Source organism: Gopherus flavomarginatus, chromosome 9 (assembly GCF_025201925.1).
Source record: "Gopherus flavomarginatus isolate rGopFla2 chromosome 9, rGopFla2.mat.asm, whole genome shotgun sequence".
NCBI classification, from domain to species: domain Eukaryota; kingdom Metazoa; phylum Chordata; order Testudines; family Testudinidae; genus Gopherus; species Gopherus flavomarginatus.
In genome coordinates, this window is record NC_066625.1 from 50,639,208 (window position 1) to 50,662,971 (window position 23,764).

Genomic DNA, 23,764 nt, shown 5'->3' on the forward strand with positions numbered 1-23,764 from the left:
CTAGCACAACTGGAACTGTTCATTCTGTCTTCCAGTCCATGTTCTTTAATACTTTGGAGCCCCACTACAAGTGGATTTACCAAAAAGCAACCTCTGGGCCCAGACCCTGCACTCTCAGACAGGAAGTGGATAGCCAGTTCTATCTCTGGGGAATCCCCTCCTGGAAGGAGGCTGTGTAGCTGCAGATCAACCTCAATTCTGAAAAGGGGGACCCTGAACCAGAGGGTAACTTCCTGTCACTCATAGTAGCTGAATTCTCCAATCTCCTGTCTCCTCACCTCTCTGAATCTAAATGCCATACTGAGGGTAATGCTTTTGGGAGTGCACTAAATAAGAAATGTCTTCTCCATTCTGTCATCTTGGGTTTGACCGAAAGGAATGGGGAAAAAGTGGGCTGGCATTTGACTGTTCCCAGAGCTGCAGTCTTTTCAGGTGGTTGCAGTGTTGTTGTAGCCATGTGGTCCCAGAGTACGAGTGACAAGGTGGGTGAGGTAATATCTTTTTCTTCTGAATATATTCCCCTATGGGTGCACCACCTGGGATGTGTGTGTGCCCATTTGCTAATGATCACAGATTGCAAAGTGGTGCTTGCAGGCTCACACCTGCATGAAGTAACACCTCATGCTCCAAATAAGTGGATATAGGGAGGCATGAGCCTACCACCACTTAGTTCCTTTTCAGCCGCCTGTGGCTTGGGATGGAGTCTAATTCAGTTAGCTGTATTCAGCTTCCCACCTTTCTTTCACCTCATGAAAGTTTTTAGTTTCTCAATTATGTACTTTACCTTTATTTTATTTTCACTATATTTCATTTAGCATGATTTTTGTGCTCCTCGAGTGGGGCTTCCCCCCCTACTCCTTGACCTTTTCCCCACAGTGACAGACATTCAAGTTGCCTGTGGTGTTTGGGAGACTCCCACATCCCCTCAAAGTGTAAGATCTATCTGGAGTTTAAAGGTCGGTCCAGAGAAGATAGGGACATTAGACTAAAACTCCTGTTAATGGAATGTGCTCTAGCTGTGGAAGGGTCTGCTTCCCATCCTGTCCCTCCACCGATACATCGGCCTGAACATCACAGGCTGCTTCAGTCACTCGTCCAACAGTATCTGCACCCATGGAAACAAAGATGTTAAAGAGAAGAAGACATTCCTCCCCTACCAGAGAAACCATGAAAAAGGGTAGGTCACCCCGTAAGACCCACTCTCGGGAGACCTCACATCCCTTAAGGATACTGTGGAGGCTCCGACTGAGTCTGGTACTGAAGCATCGGTACCATATAAGGAGCCTTGTATTAATAAACCCTTTTCCAGAACACCTATTACAGCAGCACCACCTGATCCCTCACAGCATGCATCCCTCAGTACAGGTTTCTTACCCTAGCTCTGAAGTAAGACAGGACCCTGCATCCACCTCGTACTACAGTAGTCTCCATCTCACCAGTCCACAGTTCCACCTCCAGTACCAACCCAAGCTTCAACTATAGACTACTAGAGCCCTCTGACTCCTTCCAGATTTTTGTCTTCTGAGGCTCTCCTCATTTTGGATGAACCTGAATCTCCATTGCTATGGAGATTTATCAGAGCCCCTGCACTGGTACTATCCAGACAATTGCAAACCAAAACCTGCCTCAGCCTTCAGCTGTCAGCACCAGCCATGTTACTTGAGGCATCTCAACTTAGCTCCCAAGATGATTTATTGGACTCTGAGCTCTCGGTATGAGAATCCATTCTACATTAATCAACCATTTCACTGCAATTTCCCCCCTGCTTTGGAGATTGACTATCCCACAGAAGTTTGTCCAATAAAGGTTATTACCTCACCCACCTTGTTTCTCTTCAGGTGAGTCGTCATAGTTAACACTTCCATCCATGTTCTCTCTTTGCTCTCCTTATGAACGCTATTGTGTTTCCCTGGGTTACACAGAAGCTTCACTAACAAGAGGGCTGATTTAGCTATCTAAGAGGCTTACGAACTGGCTACCCATTCTCGTTTTGTGTCCAGGCATAGAACAGAGATCTGAGAAGATTCCCAAATAGGTAGCCACTGACCTAAGTCAGTATCTAACTTATCTGCACGTTTTTAGACTCCACTCAGTTCACTTCCTATCTTTGAGAGACATCGTGTGATAGTTCCTGATTTGCAGTGCAATAAATGGCATTGACAGCATCAGTGTCTTTGGTGATAGAATACCAAACCACATATAAAAAATCAAGTTGGCCGCTCTCTTCTTCACAGGCATTAAACTCTGTCGAGAAGATGTGACGAAAGCCAATATGCAGCTTTCCGAGACCTGAAAATGCCCCCAAACATTCCAGATCTGACCACTTTGGCTGTACATCAGTTTGTAAGTGGCAGTTCTTCTTTTGACCAGCACCACCCTACAGGGGCAATGAGTTATAAGGGCCTGTGGTGCCCCCATGCTCCAGCAAATTCAGGGCCTGGGGCCCCGGTTCCACCAATGTTTGAGGCTGGGTCTCTCCCCCAGCCCCGCGTGCCTCCCCCAGAGCATCCCTCAGCCCCTCCAGCCACCCCCCGCGCATCTCCCCCCGAGCATCCCTGCCTGCACCCTGGGCAGCTGATGGCTGCCCTGCTGCTCCGTGCTGTGCTCCCTTGCTGGTCCTAACCCAAACTCCTTATCCACAGCCCTGATGCGCCCCAGAGCCCTCACCCCCCCCCCCGCCCTCGCATCCCAACCCTCCACCCCAGCCCTGAGCCCCCACCTGCACGGTGAATCCCTCATCCATGACCCCATGCCACAGCCCTCACCCATGCATCCCAACCCTCTGACCTAACCGAGCCCCTCCCACACCCTAAACCCTTCATCCCCAGCCAGAGCCCTCATTCTCCCCGCCACACACACATTGTGCAATATAGGGAAACTGTTAAACACTTACTGTTTCCAGACCATTTTTACATTTAAAAAATTATAGGCTTACAAGGCTAGTGTGTGTGTGGGGAGGACTTGGACCCATTTTGGGCACCACCAAAACTTATACAAACCTTCCACCCCCGCCATCCTATCTGATCTCTTCATTTTATCATAGGAATTTCTTTTGTCCCAGAAGGTCTCTTTCTCATGCTTTTCCTTCCAGACATTCAGTCCAAGAAGAGTTAGAGAGGATGATGATGGGCTATCACTCCTTACCGAGTATCATCATCTTCCATGGGAGTTATGGGTCCTCAGGTGGCTAATAAGGCCAATCCTTGAACCACAAGTTCTGTTACAATGAGGGCAGATGTTTTCAGGCTCAGCAGGAGGCTGTTGACCATGACTGGAGACCTGTCTTTCCTTTCTCTTCTCTTTAGAGAGGATATGTTTTGTGGGGCATGAGGAAGGAATTTAGGGACAGTGTCATCTCCCGTTTCCTTTTACTCGATTCTGTGAAAACTCTAATGGGAGTACACAAAAATGAGTTTCTGAAGTGATTGTTGTTCTCAACCTGTAGACCTAACTGTAGGACAGTTTTGCATGCATCCAGAGTGGCTGGATCTGTTCCATCAAAGTCCCTTTTGCCAATTCTGACAGCATCAAACTGAGAGGCTGAACATGTCTGAGTGAGGTGCACCAGGGTGTTTGTGACCTGTTTTGAGTAGTGTTGGAAGATATCGACTTCAAAGACTCTCAATCAGATTTGGATTTTTTTTAAATGTTTTCCAAGAGGACTACAGGAGGACATTGTTAAATGTCAGTACATTCTAAAATGTCTATGAGTTGGCTTTATTGAGAACCTCCAAGTGAGCCCCTAGAGGGTCCCAGGACTCTTTTAGCATAGCTGTACTTGCTCCCTCAGGATCTGTGAGGTAGGATCTCAGAGCTTGTTACTTAGGTCGTTTCTTTTGCAAAGCCCAAAGTAAAAGCTGTACAGGCTTCCCTCACTGGCCTTGAATGTGGTGTGCTGCTACAGGTTTTAACAAGTTTCCCTCTCTCTCTCATAGGAGAAGTATTCCTTCCACATGCCCATCTTTTAAGAAGGCACATTTAGTATGATTGTTAACTCAGCCAGCCAGGAAGTATGAGACTTCATTCCACTGACCCCAGACTAACTCCTTTTTTTTCTTTTTTTTCCAAGAGAAGGTAGTGTTGTATTTCCTTCTATGTTTTATTACAAAAGACAATTTAGGCTTCCTTTTTTTTCATAGAGTTTCCCCTCCCCCTCATTTTGGAGAATTCAGGGCAAAGGAATACACACTTGATGAATGTTAGGTGAATTCTAAAAAATTTCTTGGTTCACACTACAGATTTCAGACAGCTAAGAAATTACTTACCTGTTTTCATGATCAGATGAAAAGGTTGTAAATTCTCTAAATATCAGTTGCTGGATGGATAAAAACTATGTTTCGTTACCTGCAAGCAGTTATATCTTTCCTTTATTTCTGTTAATTTCATTTGCACCCAAAACATTTTCACTTCTTGGGCAGACACAGTTGAACCATCTGCCATTAAAATCTAGAAAGCTGCTACAACATACTCTCCTCACATGTTTATCAGGCCTTGAAAATTGAACCTATAAGTATCAGAGGGTTCCGTTTTGGCAGAAAATAAGATTACCCCCTATAGCATACTGCTTACTATGTCAGTGTATATTCATTTGTTAGGAAGAGGAACAAGCAATGACCTACAACAAGAAACAATTACTGGTAATTGCAGTAATCTAGCTATTTCTCTCTCTATCCCAACCAATTCCCTTCTTGATGGAGTGATTGACTATTATATTTCTATATTTTTCATGTTACTGCTTTGAAGTGTTTTGACTAACAGGAAGCAGGTGAACTGGTACCTTTATATCAGTCATCAGTTTTCCTCCCACCTTGCTTTCTAATAGTGGAAAGTACACCATTAACAAATTGTTCACGTGTCATATTGGCGGGTGCTGGGAGAAGAGGCAGACTAGAGCGAACAGAATTGCTAGTAAGTTATGTTTCCTTGTCAAAGAACATGACAGATGTTAGTAGTCAGTTGATATTCATGGCTCCTTCATAAACCCCTTACTTTGTATTCCCAGCATGTGCCAGAATAAATACATATTGTCCTTTTTCATTTGCAGCCAACAAAAAGCTGTTGCTGCTCTAATTTTCTCCTTGTAAAGAGGGATGTAAAAGCTTTTGTTGATATGCTTCCATAGGTATTACTCGGAAAAGCCCAAGAACGCCCCTTTCAGATCTTCAGGGAGTTAACACCATCAATGAGAAAACACAGCGGTAAGTCTACTCTTCACATAAGCAGGTAAAGGTAATTTCAGAGGGGATATTTTTTTTGTACTGTTGCAAAACCACCCTGTGAATGCTTCTCCCAGGCTGACTTTGTCTTTTGCCCTCAGTTCGTTCTTGCTTTGCCCTGTCACATCCTTAAATCCAAATGTCTTTGGACCCAGTTTGACAATAGGAATTGGAGAAAAGTTTCTTTCTACATATAATCCTGTAATTGTAAGTGGGAAGGATTTTAGAAGTTGATTTATAAGGAGGAATGTGCTATAAACGGAAGTCATATTATAGGGAAATAGTCAAGGTTGTCCACCCTTAACGTTCACATAATTGTGTTTGTTGTAGTTATAGAAGTCAGAATTCTTCCACAGTTGTTCTTTGAACAAAAACAAGGGAATTGCGTATTTTATAATACACAGAATTATGCATCTGTGATGTGATAGGAAGAAGGTCCCATGGCACACTTTGGTTTGTGCTCCCAAAGAATTGTGGAGGTTTGTAGTGTTGAGTTTCAAACATCTGCAGATACGTTTGCAGATGCATTTGTTCAGGGAATGTCAAAGGAATCCTAACTGCTAAAATGAAGATATCGCTACTGATTGAAACCCTCTTAAAATACAGGTCATCTACAGCTCTGTCATCTTACAGGTCTGGGTCTAAAGTAATTCTGGTGTTAGAGAGATTCTTTCAGATTATAAAATGTCCTTACAGTTCAATCCTGGATTTTTCCATCAAGGTTTCAGTGAGGACATAGCTCATGCAGGGTGTCATGCTTACATCTCAGGAGCCGTTAAGGGGTACATAAGAGGCCAGCACCCCTTTCCAAGCAGTTTTTCTGACCCATATTGAGAATTAAGTCCCCTGTTAAACAGACTGCTCCTACCTTGAAGACAGATCTAGGCCTCTTCTGTGCTCCAGCTTCTCTATTCCTGTGATGCAGATGTGTCAGGAAACCTGCTTAACCAGACCCCTCAGGATTCCCCTTGCCTAGGGGCAACTCTGTTTCACCCCTGCTCCTAGCCCTTGGCATAGCGGTATGGCCAGGGTGCGCCAGCAATCTTCAGCTGCTGAAATAACTGCTTGGGGTTGTGGGCAGCTGAGTGTCATTTATAGCAGCCCTTAATTCCTTTGCTTCACTGGAGACCTGGACCAGCACCAGAACAGGCCAAGATCAGGCGGAATCAGTGTGATCTGAAGCCACCTTTTTTCCTTCTAGCCTGCCTCAAACACAGTTATAGTGAGACCCAGGATCTTTTCTCTAGCGTTGTGGACTCTCTGTAAACCTCCCTATCAATCTACGTAAAGTGTCCCTTTAAAGATATAATATTCTCCCACCCCAGTGCTCTTTTCCTCTGATAAAGCTGAGGTAGCATGACTTTTTTTTAATATCAGGAAAGCCCTGAAGTTCTGTTGAAACAGAATTAAAGAATCTCAGGTTGATAAATGAGTTTATTTTGATGTACCAAAGAACAACATGGTTCCCACAAAACTGCGTTCTCCAATTAGATCAAAATGTCTATCAGTGATACTTATCCTTAGAGCTAGCACTGTCTTGTTGGAGTGGCCAAGGCCTCTCCCATGAGAAGCAATGCTATTCCTGGTGTGAGGAAAGAAATAAGTCTGCAAAGTCGCTGTGTGATCATCCAGGCACAATTTCACTAGAGCTCGTAGAGTAGATACAGTTACAGCATTCTACCCAACTCTAGCTTCTGTTCTTGAAAAGTAATCCCACTCTGTTGTGTGAAGTGAATGCACTAGCTGTCTCTATAGTAGACTTTTTATTTTCTTAACCTTTCCTACTAGTACAATAACTGATCCAGCTCTAACCAGTTTAACTCCAATCATAGTATATTTACTGTACATGGTATGATGTGTAATTGACGTGTGTGCCGTGTAATTGCACTGAAATCCCTACTCCTCCATCAGAGGAGGAGAGGGAACAAAAAAGATGGACCTTTTCGTTCTTTGCTACTTGCAATCATATGCTCAACTGCATTTATTTGGATCAAAACAAAACAGCAGATAAATTCCCTGAAAGACAAAGATCCCAGGATATCAGGATAAGAGCTAAAGCTTAGAAAAATTAAAGTGAAACACATCAGACTTGGTGGAACATGTAAACTTTTGAATGCTTGAATATTTTCTCTAAGTTTATTTAATAAATAATCATAGTTTTAAAAACGCATAATAACAAATGTCACCTTCATCCCGGTACCAAACAAACACTCCCCTAAAAAACCTCATGTCAGGAGAAACCTTACAGAAGTAGTATTTTACAGAAGATGATGTCCTAGCATAGTTTGCTCAGGTTTTGCATTTGGTTCAAAATTAGTTTTGCAGTATTGTTAGGGTTAGAGTTGATCAGAAAATGTTCCATCTTTTCACTTGGCACTGGACCAGCTAATACAAAAGATTCCATTTTTCTCCACACCTGTAGTGTTTGTTCTCCACTTGCCTCCCTAAACTCTTGTGAAACAGCAGCCATGTTACAGGTCAGAGGTGGTGATATTTCATTGATGGTTGAGTGATCCTTATATATAATTTACCCAGGGGTCTGGATCCTTCCAAATGTAAGGCTACTTAAAAGTTTCTCCCCCTTGTCTTTTGAAGTCAGTGAAATTTTAAGAGGAGTAACGTACTACTCAATGTAAACAAGAGTGCCAGAATCTGGCCGTTAATGTAGGGACTGATGTCATTGGCTATAAATAGTGTAAGTGGTGAATCTGGCTCTGCACTTAGTTTTACCCATACATCTGAAGCCTGACCTGCACCACCCTCAGTTACTCCAGTCATGACCAAAGACTGTCAACCATACCAGAATGTGTGAAAGTTTGAAAAGAGCCCTACTGTGAGACCACTGAACCTTTCCCATTTGCCCTGAAAGACATTTCAACCCAAGACTTCAAGATAAAAGGGGTAGTGACTATCATATTGTCATCCACTCCCACTTTTCTTCTTTCCTTCATCCACAAAGGTTGTAGACTGGTCTCCGCTACGAGGAGATTGATATTGCTGCAATAGATTCAGCAGGGATAAATTTAGTGGGTCTAGTGAAGACCTGCTAAATCAATGGCAGAGTGCTCTCTGGTTGACCCCGGTACTCCAGCTCTCCAAGAAGAATAAGGGAAGTTGACCAGACGACGTCTCCCGTCAACTCAGCACCGTGAAGACACCGGGGTAAGATGACCTAAGCTACGTTGACCAGTAGCTGAAGTAGCGTAACTTAGGTCAGCTTACCGCCGTAGTGAAGGCAAGCCCTGTGTCCCAATAACTTTTCATCAATGAGTAACAAAACTGCCCGTAAGAGTCCTAATATTGCTTTATTAATTGTGCTGGAATTTGTTCAGTGACTAGCCAAGAAATGCATTTATTCAAGGTATCGTAACTAGGGCATGCCTCTCTATCCCAGTACTCTCTCTTAAGTAGTCACAGTCTGTGGTTCCACAATACATAGTAAACTACTGAGCCATTAAATATTTTCTGTCCCCCATAGCCTCAAAAGTAAAAAACAAAACAAAACACCGATTCAACATCTCATAAGGTATTTAAATCCAAAATGCAATGACTGAATTTGCATAGGCTTGGAAGGATTCGATTTTTACTGGTAATTATCGGTAAATGTCAGTTTCACCATACACACACAGACTGACAAAAATATGTCCATGTATAATGATCAAAATTTTCAGATAGGCAAAGTAGGCAAAAAGCCACTTTTATTAAAGTCAAAATCTTGGGGTTTAGATTTTTTAATTAGACTCATTACAAATGTACTAATGAATGCATATTAAAAACTGGGTGTAAGGATATTTACTTTAAAAGTGGTAAAGAGTTCTGTGGCACCTTATAGACTAACAAACGTATTGGAGCATGAGCTCTTGTGGGTGAATATCCACGTCGTCGGATACATGCATCCAACGAAGTGGGTAGTCACCCCGAAAGCTCATGCTCCGAATATGTTTGTTAATCTATTAGGTGCCACAGCACTCTTAGTCTGGATCTGTAAAAGCGGCAAACACGGCTGCCCCTCTGATATTTGATATTTACTTTGTATATTTTGATGTGACACTGACAAATTGTTTTAACAGTTTATAAAGCTTTATCTTTCTGAATCTCAGCATCTACTCTCATTAAATAAATGTTTGTCCCTACCTATAATTTCCCCAACTGTGAAAATTTAAATCGATTAAAATAAAAAAGTGTTTAAAAATAAACATCATTATTTTCTGTCACACTTATGAACGGAAATAAAAATAGAATTCTTCCAAGCCTAAATATGCATTTGATTTTAATATCACTCACTGCGGTTAATTTTGTTGAAGACAAATGTCTGTTATTTCATTAATTTTATAAATTTTAAGTTTTACAGTTTTTAATATAATTTTAACAATTACTACATACAAAACTGTCTACAAAAGTAAAGATAATGATCTACGAAACTCTATAATAAATCAAACACTGTACGGTGGGACGAGGGGAGTGTAACATGATTAATTAGAAATCTATTTTTAACTAAGATGTACAAACTTAAAACAATCGTTCAGATTCTCATGTCAGTGCTTTCTGATACTTAATGTGTGAGCCATTGAACATTTTTCTGGGGTTAAATTAAAACCAGTAGTTTCCTCTTAAATACAATGTATTACCGTATGGCTTGAGCCCTGCTATGTAGCCTGAGACATTATTTTGAATGCAAATCTAAGCAATGATATCATGCAAGAAGTAGCTGCAGAGAAGCTTTCTGATGAATCCACATCCTTCAACTCTCCTCCAAAGAAGTGGTTTTGTGGTTTCCACTCGAGTACTATGGCAGCTAGAGGAAAAAAGGCTTCACTAAAGCAGAAGCAAGGTAGCATGTCCAAAAACAGCCTGAAGCAGCCACTAAATAATTAAAAACATGATATCACTAACCAAAGTCTGTCAGGGTGGCTTTAGTTTCAGTTCAACAGAAACTGTTTTATGTTCATTAATGGTTTAAGAAATGTGAAAAGAACAGCTGTAGATCACTCTCTTAAAACAGTCTTGCTTTGTGAAATCATTAACCCCCAATTGACAGAGGTTGCTGGTATTTATGCTATTGTTAATATGTTTTCACCCTAGAAAATATAATCACAGAATATTAAAATTCCCATCAAATCTTTTAAAAAACCTCCAGGAAATTTTAGTTTCTTCTTTAAGTAGATTCAGCCATGTATTCCAGCACAACAGAGCTGGATAATTTTGCCTAGCGGTACCCATAGGAGGTGGCACTTCCACATCATGACCATAACCCCCCTCTGGCTATTTGAGGTAGCATCACCTCCAGATCCCCTCTGTTTCTTCTTCCTGCCCATGGCTAGCATCGGAGCCCTATGTGTTGCTTAACTTCACAATCCTTTAGCTTTGACTTAATCATTCTAGTTATATATAGATAGTATCCTTAGTATTAGTATTTTCCCTGGTGATGCCCTCACCAGGGTTCAAAATTGTTGATTGTGTGTGGGGATGATTTCTAACAGCGATCCTCACACAAGGTTCTTGCTCTGCTTAGGCAAGCCTCACATCACAGAGTAGTGTTTGAATTGTATGTTGTTCACAAAAGGGACTCAGATAGCTAGAGACGTTCACCTAAAGCTGTACTTTCTCTAGCAGGCCACCAGGCCTGTTTTGGCACTGACATCTCCATCGGATTGGAGGCTGCCATTGATCTCAGTGAGTGGTACTGGCTTGTGCTCTGAAACTGGCTGTTCTCTGAAGAGGTGAAGAACCCACTCCTCATTGAGTGCACTGAGGAAAAGTTCTCATAAGACTAATCGAGGCCACTCCTGTCCTTGGAGACTCTTCTTTCTCCTCCATGAAGAGTACAGCTATTGTCGGCATCTGGGATGGAGCACGTCCTTCCAACCACTCCTCCGCACCGTGTAGAGGTGTGGGAGAACCAGTATTGTTGAGTCTAGTTCCAGCCCTGTGGCGTCCATTGAGTCCAGTACCAGTGAGGGTAATGTCAGCACCAGCTATTTTTCTGTACCAGTAACACATCAGGTGGCAGTGGACCTCCTCTGCCTTTCCATGCCTAGCTCTCCCTTGGTCCAGGACTTCACAAGGACTATGGCATCCTCAGTCTTGCTGCTTGCATGGGCTTCTGAACCTTCTTGTCTGTCGGCATTGCATCCTGATAATCACTGGCTGCAGACTGTGGAAGTGAGGCCATTGCCAGGCTCGGCACAAGGGACCTCCTCAGCAGTGGGAGACTCCTCTGCACTGCTGCACTTTGCAACACTGATATTACTGTGGCAACTTTCCCTGCCCTCCATCTCAGCACCACTGGCAGCATCAGTACCACTTCTGACTTCAGTACTGACACTGCTCCCAGCACCGGAGATAACTTAGGTATATTCAGTGCTGGCTGTGCCATTTCTACCATCAACACTGGTCCCTTCCTTGCTGTGGGAAACAGATGAGTCAAACCAGTTGTTCACACCTTCAGGGCTAGCTCCACCTTTATCCCCTGAAACCTGAGATTCTTTGACATCCAGGTCGGGTTCCTCCTCCCGCTCTCCATCACCTGACCTGTATCCAGGACTATTCATGGAATAGTATCAGTACTGAGATTGGCCCTCCTTCTCACAGTAGGAACAGGGGCCCCTGGCCTGGTGTCTCCTGGCCCCCAGTGCCTTACCTTTATGCTCAGTGACCCCCTTGGCACAGTCCTTGATCACAGATGTTGCTGTCCTCATCCTGCTCTAAGATGAGATCACTGGGCATATAGGTTACTGGGTCTGTTGACCCGCCCCAAGCTCAGACATCGGTTGTTCTTCCCCTTGGGGAGCTTCTGGAGCTGTTCCATCCAGGTCCAACTGTTCTGGACTGGGACCTGTTATTGGTGCAGCTAATGGTCTCTTCATTGTCCCTGGACAATTCATCAGTGCCTGGTTCCTCCTTCAGTGTCTGAGGATTTCAAGGCCTACCAGGACCTTTTCTGATGTGTGGCTACTTCCCTGGGCATCCAGGCAGAGCTCCTGCAGGAGAACACCCATAAACATCCTGCAGCCTTTTGCCCCAAGGAAAGTGGCTCCCTCCATTAATGATGCGCTACTGGAGCATGCAGATGTTCTTTGGAGAATACCAGCTTTGGTGCCACCTATGGCAAAGCATTTGGAAAAATGCTACTTTGTCCAAATGTAGGGATTTGAGGTGTTTTACTCCCACCCAACCCCCAGTTTCCTGGTTGCAACTTCAGCAAACAACAGAGCTTAGCAGGGTAGATTTAAGTCTGTTATTAAGGACAAAGACTCTAAATGGATGGACTTAATGGGTAGAAAGATCTACACCCACTCCCCCCTGCAAATGTGAATGGCAAACCAGCTGGCACTGTTGTCCAGATACAACTTTGCAAGTTGGATGACTACGTCTAAATTTACGGAACAGCTGCCCGAAGCCTCCAATGTGGAATTTCAGAGATTTAGTACTGAACATTGCTTGGCAGCCAAGGTGTTGCTGCAGTCTCTGCTTGTTGTGGCATATACTTCAGGCAGAATGAAGGCCTCAGTGGTGCCGATGAAAAGGGCATCCTAGCTACAAAATATGGGCATTGCTTCCAACATGCAGCAGGCTATAGAGGACTAGCTCTTCAATGGTTGGGTGCTTTTTTGACAAACCTGATGAAAATTTGCACTCCTTCAAGGATTTTAGGGCTACCCCGCACAGGCTCAACAAATATATCAGATATATTAGGTTCCGAATGGTCACCCTATCGGCTATCCTCCCCTTGTTGACTCAGAATGACTGGTTTGCTGTTCTATAATTTTAGGATGCTTATTTTCATGTGGCAATTCTCCCAAGCCACAGAAGAGTCTTCTGGTTCATCGTGGTGAACCACCATTTTCAGTACACATCCTTACTTTCAGTGTGTCTTCTGTCCTGTGGATTTTTACAAAATGACAGCATACCTCAAGAAGAAGGGAATCCGTGTCTTCCTATATCTGGACCACTGCTTACTAAGGAACAGGTCCAAAGAAGAGATTCTTTCTCATAGATGCTTTATGCCGTGCTTGTTCAACTGTCGGGGTCTCATCCTAAACACTGGGAAGTCAACATTGGTTCCCACTTAGACAAAATTGAGTTCATGGGGCCCCAATAGTCTCTACAAGTTTGAATATGTTTTTGTCAACTGACCATTTTCAGACGATTTGTCGTTTTTGTCTCAGTCTGCAGTCTCAACCTTCCATGACAGTTGCATGTGCCTGAGGCTTTTGGGACGCATGGCCATAGGCATGCAGTTTGGTTCTATTTGCCAGGCTGCACCTTTGCCCTCTTGAAGTGTGACTCAGGAAAGTTTACAGTCCAACCCTTCACCCCCTTGATAGGTTGGTCTCTTCCCTCTGTTGATCCTGGGCTCCATACAGTGGTGGACAGCTCTGTGCACACTAGGGAGCTTTTAGTGTGCAGTAGCTGGGTCCACATGAACAGTTAGTGGCAGCAGGCTAGCGCACTGTACATTTGCATCTCAGTTTGCCAGGTGCGAACAAGACAAGCTCTAAGATGTTTTTGGCTCCCTGCTCCAGTTGCCCTTCCAGTTGCCCCCATTCTGTTTTCCACCTCAAATTCTCTGTGTCTGGGCGGGGGAAGGGATAGCTCAGTGGGGGAAAGGATAGCTCAGTGCTTTGAACATTGGCCTGCTAAACCCAGGGTTGTGAGTTCAGTCCTTGAGGGGGCCATTTAGGGAATTGGAGTAAAACTCTATCTGGGGATTGGTCCTGCTTTGAGCAGGATCTTGGACTAGATGACCTGCTGAGGTCTCCTCCAACCCTGATATTCTGTGATTATCAGCTTCAGTATAGTGGGTCTCCTTTCAAGGGGCATAGGGAAGAGAGTGCCCATTCTCAATTCTGGTCTGATTCCCTCACCCACCTAGGTCATCCTCCTGCCTGGGTCCATGTTTTTGTAGTAGCATAAGGATTTGCCTGGCTCACCTTCTCCAGCCAGGGCCTGTAAAGGATGCATTGGAGCCAGTGAATCCAAGAGTTCTTCTCAGGTAGAGCACTCCTCCCCCGACAGCTAGGGACCATGCACTCTTCCTTAGGTAAATCCCATTCTGGCAAGCTTCTGAACAAAACCTGTAGGAACTAGACAGCAGCACTGAGAGGTGATCTCTTTGCATACAGGTCCAATTGCTGCTGCCAGATGCATTCATCTATCTGCCCCTCTCACTAGTGTCCATTCAACATTTCCACTCCCCACCAACCTCTTCTGGCACTTGCTGTGAGATGCTCTCACTGCATGCCCCAAAGAGGCCCCACTAACCTCTCCAATCACACAGTGACAAGAGCAGAACGTAGGCTCTTTCAAACAATTTTGATGGGAAAGGGAGAAGAGATTACTCATAGGAGCTGACATATCCAGCTTGCCTCTGAGTGGGAGCATCACTCAGCTCAAGATCCTGCACTTTGGATCTCTCCCAGGACCCTGCCCAGCAATTGGGAAACTTGTTAAGGCTGAGAGCCCATCTGTGAAGGCACAGAAGTTGGAATTCTGGGGGCAACTGAAAGTTAAACACTCTCTGCCTTAGGCTGTTTGTAAATTATACACACTGCTCAAAGAATGAGTCATGGCTCCCAGGCCAGAATTAATTCTGCTGTGATTCAGTCTTCTGAGAAGTTGTTCTTTCTTTAGAAAGTATATGTCTTAAAAATCTCTGTGACAGAAACTAGTGGCTGGCTATAAAAGGAACCACGATTTGATGACAAGGCAATTGTATTCAGTAGTTTGGTGGCATATTGCTCCATGGCCCAAGCTGTGGACCTTCAGGGCTTGGGGGATGAGGCAACTGACACCACTCTACTTTCTTCTCTAATTACCCTTTTGATCTGGCACTGCATTGGTTTTCATTCCTCCTTAGCAAGAATCTGGCTCTGGCAGTCAACATCCAAACATAACAGTACCTAATTGCCACTTATTTAAAGGGGAGAGCCTTTAGGTCATGTTCTCCAGAACCTTAAAGGCACATATGACTGGCAGTAGAACATTTTTCTGGAACATTTTCTGCTCTGTAACAGAGCAGGAAAAATTGGATAGGCAATCCTTTGTTTGCCAGGTTATACCAGGTGCAGTTTGGTGATTCTCTTTGTGACAGACTGGTCATGTTGGGGTTAAGGTCTTGAGTTCATAGCACCTCCATTTCCCAAGATGTTCTTAGGCATTTTACTTTCTTCTCCCTTATCTTCCATGACTGAAAAGACTGTGAAACATGGGACACCACACTGAACTCTGATTTTGTGGCATCACCAGAAGTCTTAAACTATATCATTCTCAGAGAACTGAGCTGAGTTCTAAGCTCTTAATTGTATATCCCTAGAAGCACTTTGATTATCTACTGATCAGAAGTATCACTTTGAGAATGAAAGAACAATAGGCTGTTGTGCTCCTGCTCACCCAAGTAAATATTTTATTCTGAAAATACTTTAAAATACATATAGGCGACTAGATGATGTCTAGGTTTGTGTATGGTACTGTGAACTTGTGTGGTGAATGATTGGTGACTGGTGTTTTCTAATCACACAATTTTAGTCTGTTAATTTAGAACCCTTCAGCAATTGTAATAACTATTTTCAAAGCCTTCTTTTGTTCAAGAACCAGATATTAGATGTGTTTTTAAAATGCACATTGTGATGACCTGTCTCTCATTACAGCGATACCTATGGAGTTGGCTGGACTGGCAGGATGGGAATCCGACAAGGCCGACTCTCTAGTTCTAGCTCCTTCCTAGACAAAGATGGAATATTTGTTAATTCGACCAACAGCAAGCTGCTGGAGAGGGCCCATGGCATTCTCATGTTAGTACAAAAGGCGTGGATTTTGGCCTCATTCCTAGAGTATGCTATGCTGCGTGGGTAATAACAATGCTAGTCCAAGAAGTCTGAGTTCCAAGTACACTTGGATGTTCCAAGGCTTGGATATATTGTATAAATATACTGTAAACACGATTAGTTCAATCTCTTAGTATTCCGGGTTGATAGTACCTCTTCTCTCCACTGTGGTCTCTTTCCATTGGAAGAGCAGGCCTTCATTTGTAGTGACAAGAATAGGGAAGGGGTAAGAAGTGCTAAGGTCAAATGATATGACAGTGACGCTATACAGTGACACTACAGGGAAGAGGCTTCCACTAAGTGGGTCACTGAAACAAGACATGGAAGTGATCTACTTAAATTTGAGAGGCTGGGGTGCCCCTTTCTTAACCCATGTTGTTGATTTATAGTACAACTTCATCATAGGTTTCAGAAGAGCTGCCAGACTAGCCAGAGGTAAGGTACTACGGGTGATGTGTTAAAGCAGATGGGTGAATCTGTTCCCTACAGATCCCCTCTTGCTGTTTTTCACAGTCAACTACCCCATTACTCACAATCTGTAACAATCCAAGTTTTTGAATGGATTCATCTTCCCTTTTATCCCATCCTCTCTCACAGACACACACAGGCAAAGAAATGCAGAAAAAGGGTATGTGGAATGTATACTAAACCTGGCTATTATGCAGCTTACAGGAAAACATTGCTATAGGTGGTTTGAAGAGTCTTTTTCATTTACTCTTGTGTATCCATTCTACTAAATATGATTTTTCTACTCAATTTGTACTATCTCAAATAGTGTCAATTCTTTCTGACATGGGTATTTTGGCTACTGGCCCTGATGCCAAAGTTATCGGGGCTTCCTAATGGGAAGTCCCAGCTTCTGCCATGAGAGGGTTAAAATGACAACTCAGTAGCAAATACATAATCCCATTCTGTAACCTTATGCCTGTCTTAATATGGCCCTTTTATTGTTTCCGCAGGAGAAACAAGAACTTCAAAGCCAAACCCAATCTCCCAAAGGTGAGTGAACAAACACGTTTACCTCTCTTGTTCCTGGAGTATATAAGGCAGCACATATACTGTATGCACTGCCGTTAAATGTTAACTTGTGTATAATGTATACTTTATCAATTTGAGGTGAGTCGATTCAAAGTGAATTGTTCATCTCTAAAGTGTGGTTTATCAAGTTGCTGTTGTAATATGAAAGCTGTGCAAGTCAACTCCAGCCCAATATGTTTGAGGTTATTCTTTATTTTATCGCAATGAAAGTTAGCAGAGTTCTCGCGGACAGTGGTGTGTGTTTGTCCTGGAAGAGAGCTGTGCAGACATTGGATTCCTTCCTGTTCAGATGCTGCTAGCTATTTTTTTTAACCTTCATTTTGTGAAGTTAAAAGAAGGCCAACACAGAAAATACTGTCACAAGCTGTTGAAGGAGGTCTGCATGTCCGTTTGCTGGGCCCACTTCAATTTAAGTCTCTAAACTGAAAAAAATGTCCAGGGATCACTCAAAAATTTTTGTACTTGATATATACAGAGCACTTTTCAGGCCATCTTCCTTCATGGTGGAGATTTCCTTTCCTAGGAAAATGTTTACAATTAGTTAATTACAGTATTAGAGTGCTGTATTATATTGGTAACTTCCATTTTATTTAAAGTGCATTTTGAACATTCCTGCTGTTTCCTTTATTTTCTGGCAGTACTTACTGTGCCTGATGGCATAAGATGAGAAGAGATCCACTGTTTATCACTGGCATAATTATAGAATTTTGTGGTCATTATTGACACTGCTTTGTTTAAAGAATGTCTGGTTTGTGCTGTGTGCCTTCCAATAAGAATTACATTTAATTAAAAATGAAAACAAAATGTAAGCACGGAATACTTTTGAGGGTGCATGATTTTTAAATAGAAAAAAGACTTCTCCTTTCATTTTGTTGACTTCTCTTCTAGACAGATTGTGGAATTAAATGGTTTCATCTCAAGTAGACCAAATCACAAACCCAGCAAGTATCATTCTGTATAGTGAGCAGTCTCTATTCATAAAATGCATTGTACTCAATAATAATGTGGAGAGAGAGCAGACTTTTTCTGATGGCAGGGGCTGAGTTAGAATGTGGTAGGGTGGTATTCTGATGCAGAGATCTTATCAGAAGCAGCAGTGTGAGTGCTGTAACTTGAAGAGGGCAATCCATATTTGTGCATTAAAAGGCAGAGAACAAATAATCAACTGCTGCTTCTCCTAGAGCAACTCAAGGAAAAATTTGTACTGATGCTGCTCTTTTGTGTCACATATTATAACTAAATAAGCATAGAAATAAGCATAGGTGGTTAGCAAATTGAGTTAATTGAAGTATCCATTAAATTTTTGGTCTGGGGACAGCATACCTCAAGGGGATGGACTTGAACTGCTCTTTTTCATCTCTAGCTAAACTAACTCACTCCAACTAAAATCCACACATTCTTTTTTTGCTTGTGTATTTCAAGCAAAGAAAAAGGTCATTAGAGGGTTTCTCTCTCTCAATCTATCAAAGCTCTGACCAAAACCAGGGGAAAACTCGTGTCTTCCATCAACAATTTCCTATTCAAATGTATGAAACCAAGGCTTGCTAGTTATGTCTAAGTGCACAACACAAGCTCATTTACTGTATGCATGTAATACATTTTGCAGTGGTCATAATTATACTTTGTGATTAATACCTCCTTAAGATAATTGGTGAAAGTTAAAAGTCCTTGCAGTGTTTCAGTTTATCTGCAGATCCAAGAGATAGCTGTGTATTGAGGGGTAGACCGAGCCCCCAAACTTTGCCTAGTTACAGAACCCATTAGCAACTTCCCAGGCACATGGGGGCTGCATCTCTATTCCAGTAAGAGAGTCTGCAGAAGGCAGAGCTGTGCTGTCTGAGTGAGTAAGCTGAGCATTGTAGGCTTAGTAGCCTGTCCTCGTTGCCTGTTGGCAATATAATATGTATTTCAGCAAGCCATCAGATTGTGCAGTACAGTGTACATGCCAATGGAGGATTTCATTGATCGAGCTGGAGCAAAGCAAGTTGGAGCACATAGCCCCAAAAGGCTAGAAAGGTGCTTTAACTACAACACGATTGTTGGAATTTTACACCTTGAATTAGCTACTAAATTACACTGGTTATAATTTTAATTTTTAATAATGCTTTACTCTCACTGTATGCCATACTGTCCTGCAGCAGCTGAGGAGCGTGAGTACCAACTGCAAAGCAGACTGTTACGAGCAGGGCACAAACGCCAAAATGGTTTTGAGTTTTATACTTAGATTTCACCAACCAATTATTAAGTGTAAACTCCTCAGGCACTGTAACAGCCTTAACGTGAAATAAACAAGCCCCTTGGGTATCCTGCCCTGTCTCTCCACTCAGGCGAGCGTACCTTTGTAACAGATGGTCCCTTACACCAAGAATCACAGCAATATTCAGGTTGCTCCCAGTTCCAAAAGACCAGTCACTTACCTCAGTTCAATTGCATGTTACATCTCACAAAGACAATGCTTGAAGCCAATCCTATGACAAATTATATACAGATTTATTAAAAAATGAAATGAGTTATTTTCACAGTTAAAGCAGGTAAACCTACACACAAATGAGTTGCAATCTTAAGTTTCAAAAGGTAAAAGAATATTCTGTAATAAGCTATAATGAACTTCAGATGTCCTTTAGGGCTAACTGGGGTTCTGTTGCTTATGCCTAGAAAACCTTGCTCCCCAAAGTCCAAACAGCATAGAGGTCCAGTTCCTCCTTGTTAGGGGATTTTGTTCCCTACTCTCATGTGCCATGGGCTGCGAACTCAGCTGATGGAGGAATCAACTTGCATGAGTCATCTTCATGGGGCGGGAAGGGAGAGCAGAATACCAAAAGCTTCTGTCCTCTTTAATGTTCCATAGTAGTCCATCCGGTGACGATAGGCCTTTCTTGTTGGCTAGGATGTAAGAACTTCTGTTGGAGACTAGCACGTCACACTAGTTAATGTCTCTCTCCTGTGTGGTGATTTACACACTCACAGAGGCTCACAATACAAATGCTTATGAGTAGCCTTACAATATGGGATACAGATGTTTTAAGTCAGATTAATGCGTGCAGCAACTCACAAGCATTCAATAAGGTCTAAACGCTTTCTGAGAATCCTAATACCTATTTTAATAATACTAACACAGTTGAGCCAGACTGTTTCCAGCTCTGTAGTTCTCGGTGTTCAATTGAGACATGGGGTCCTTCGCATGAGATGGCAATTGGTCTACCAGCATCATACCATATATGAACACAAAGCATGCATTAAACCTAAATAGACTCTTCTAAACTTTTGCTAACTTGGAGCATCAGAGAGTCCTGAAAATTATGCACATACAGGAGCAAATCTACAAGCCACATGCTCCTATGACTGTCACTCATCAGCCCCCTCCCACAACCCTTTCCTTGTGGTCTACACAAACCTGCTGTGTTATGTGCGTGTTTCAGTTGTAAGCTCTTTGGAGCAGGGACTTTATATATAGTCTGTACAGTGACCAGCCTAGTGGCTACCATAAAAATTCCCAGTTGTGAATTGTTCCCTTGATATTTGCAGGGGGCATTGCATAGGGTCGGCACCCCAAGGGGAGCCCTATGGGATAGCGGGAATGGGGATACAGTGGGAGAAAGCAGGCCATAGGTAGTCAAAGTTATTTTTGTATAAAAACTCTCTTGGTTTGTTTTGGGTTTTTTGGCAGCACTTGTTGGAGGTGAAATCTCTCAAGCACCTAACTAACCTGACACTGCACGATCGCATTACAAAGTCTCTTCTCCACCTCCATAAGAAGAAGAAACCACCCAGCATCAGTGCACAATTCCAGGTAATTTACTGTGTTTACTCCAAATGTGACGAAGCACAAGAGAAAAAAGAGTTGGTCATGGGTGCACTCAAAACAAACACTTTCATGGGTCCTCAAGGTGCAAAGGATGGTTCTCACAGCCACAGAACTCTCCTCTTTTACCCTATTCAGAATACAAAAACAGATAAGTATGTGTAGCTTGGCTAAGCAATGATGTTTAGGGGACATAACAGTCTACTGATATTTAAAGGATGTAAATACTGAGGAGGGGGGATTACTTAGGGTGAGTATAACAAAAAGCAGTGGGATGAAAATAAGAAATGTAAGATTGAAGCAGCCTATCAGGAAAAACTTCCAGACATTGGGGTTTTAGACTAACGTAATCTTCCAAGGGAAGTAGTGGAAACCCTATTGCTCAGGGATGATAAACTAGAGTGGACAAAACAATCTGAAAAGTATTGTAGGGAGCAATCTTATATTGACCATGGGATGGACTAGTCCCTGGTCTTTTTCATATCTAACAAGATTTTTGAGGGGTATGTCCTTGCCTTTCCGAGTTCCCTAATTTTTCTTACACACATATGCGACCTAGTTCCATCTCTGGCTCTATCACCATGCGCATTTAATTTTGTATTGAAAAAAGGGCAAATGGTGTCCCTGATTCTATTTTCAAATGCAACATGACAGTTTTGGGGAGAGGAACTGCAAACCCCCAAAATGCAACAGGAGAAAATAGTGGTAATTACATATGCACAGATGGAGCACAGGTTTTTATACCCGTCTTATTGCTTAGCACCTAATTCTGAAAACAGGCCCCTTTATGGGGATTTCTCTGGGGAATCCATCAATAGAAGAATTCTGAAAATGGTGGTAATTAAAAAAGTGTAATTATTTGCATGATGTGTTTCTCAAGGTCAGTTTGTGTTCGTGGCAGTTAGAATGTAATTCCTTGGAAGAGCCCAGAAGGGAAAACACTGCTGCTTTAGCTCCAGAAATGCATGTGAATTTTGAGATGGGATTGAGGCCAGCATTTTTTTGTGCTGTCACTATTCTGCACCAGTTAACCTGCCATTTTGGGTAACTGATGCTAAAAAAAACTTCTCCAGCCTTGTCTCTGTGGATACAGTCTTGGAACTGCAACTGTCAAGTCTCGAGACACATGCACAAGTGTGGGGTAGTATGAGAGAGCAAATTTCATTTAAAATCAGGCATGTGGTCTAGTTTATAGAAAGCATTTTCTAGTTATCCTGATCATTTCAAAAATGTTTCTCTGGGAATTAGTTAATTTCTGGAAACATGTTATACAAAATATGAATGCAGCAAATGCCCTTGTCTCTCCCATCCCAGAGAAACGGAATGCTACAAAAAGGCAAGCCTCAGCTGGCTTGCATGTTCACAGCTTCATTCCCTGGAAGTGAAGAAGTAGATTTTAGGTATTTTCCAGTAAAACACCATGAACAGATAATAAAAAGCGATGTAAGTTGGTCCAAGTGGTTCTATACACAGAATCACAATAATGTTCTCCCCATTTGTGCTGTCATTCCCAAACAGTGCCCCAGCCAATTTTTTGCAATGATAGAGCAGTCATTTTCTAACTGCAGCCACATACATGGTTACCAGGAATCCTTAAAATGCTCCAATGACAACAAGTTAAATAAACTCCATATCCTGTTTCCATGTGTATTCTGCTAGAAAAGTTAACATCATGATCACTTGAGTATCTTGTAATTATTAGTTCTAAGCAAACGAAAAGGCATTGCATATATCATCCCACTGATCCAGTTTGGAATTTAATATTCCCCTTGAGAGACTATATCATGCCACATTCATACTGTAATAAAAATGACGGGCTCATTGTCATCGTAGCATGAAATCCTCTGTAAACAGAATGGAGGGAAAGAAGGAGCATAGCATCATTTTCTTTTGATATTTTTTTTATGTTTACTCTTCTGCCCCACTTTTTCTGTTCAAAGAAGTTGCTGCTTTTACAGTAGGCTGTGATAATGACATCTGTGACTCAAAACCATTTGAGTCAGTGCAGTGCAATAGCAGTCTTCCTTTTAGCTTTTTCCTCCTGCCTCTCATTGGGTGCATCTGTGCTACTCTATCCTTGACTTTCGGAGGCACATAGCCTAAGGGATTCCAATCAGTTTTAGGTATTTGTGAAATCCATGAGTGATAGAGCAGCTGTTTGGGTAGCAGACACAAAGCAGAATCTGTCACCCAAAATGTGACACGGTAAACATTTGTGTTTCCTCTGTGTGTCCCAAGCCCATGCCCTTTTGGGTTTATTGCAGTGTTCTTGATAAAAAGTTTTTTTGCAGGTTTGCACCAGACTATTTTCATGAGCAAATATTTCTGTCTTGTGCAAGTTAAATGAAATCAGAGTTGTGATACCCAGCATTTTTCCAGGGTGAGAACCAGAGGGGAAGAGGGAGGCAGCCAGTATATTGTGCTCATTCTGAGAAAAACCAGCTTGTTTGTTTGTTTTTAAGAGTTACTTTGCAAGCACATAATCACGTAGAGCTGCATATAGCTCCAAAGATGCAAAAGGACCGTAGGTGCATTTTAGAAATTGGGGGAAATCTAAGGGTATGTCTACACAGCAAAGGAAGAACAGCGGCAGACCCATGTCAGCTGACTCAGGCTTGAGCTCTAGGACCTTTCCATTTCACAGGGTCCTACAGCTTGGGCTCCAGCCCAAGCCTAGAAGCCTTCATAGCAGTGAAACAGCTTCTTAGCCCCTGGTTGCTGTGTGGACATATCTTTAGTCTTTGAAATAACTGAACAGGTTGGGTCCTTCTCTGTCTGGGGAAAAAGATGTTATGATGCCTAATAGCCCTTTCAATATATATTATACATATAATAATACATACGATAAATACACAACAGAATATCTTTTAGAGCATCTGTAT

General features: G+C 42.5%; 1 protein-coding gene across 6 annotated transcripts in view; it reads left to right on the forward strand.

Moving 5' to 3' along the window:
* The window catches only part of MYO9A (myosin IXA), a 566,016-nt gene that overhangs the window by 471,859 nt on the left and 70,393 nt on the right, over positions 1-23,764 (forward strand). For all 6 annotated transcript variants that reach the window (XM_050968015.1, XM_050968016.1, XM_050968017.1 and 3 more), the window contains 4 exons: positions 5,123-5,198; positions 15,866-16,009; positions 17,002-17,041; positions 20,748-20,870. In XM_050968015.1, coding sequence (XP_050823972.1) covers positions 5,123-5,198; positions 15,866-16,009; positions 17,002-17,041; positions 20,748-20,870 — 383 coding nt within the window. The remainder of the gene's footprint in view (positions 1-5,122; positions 5,199-15,865; positions 16,010-17,001; positions 17,042-20,747; positions 20,871-23,764) is intronic.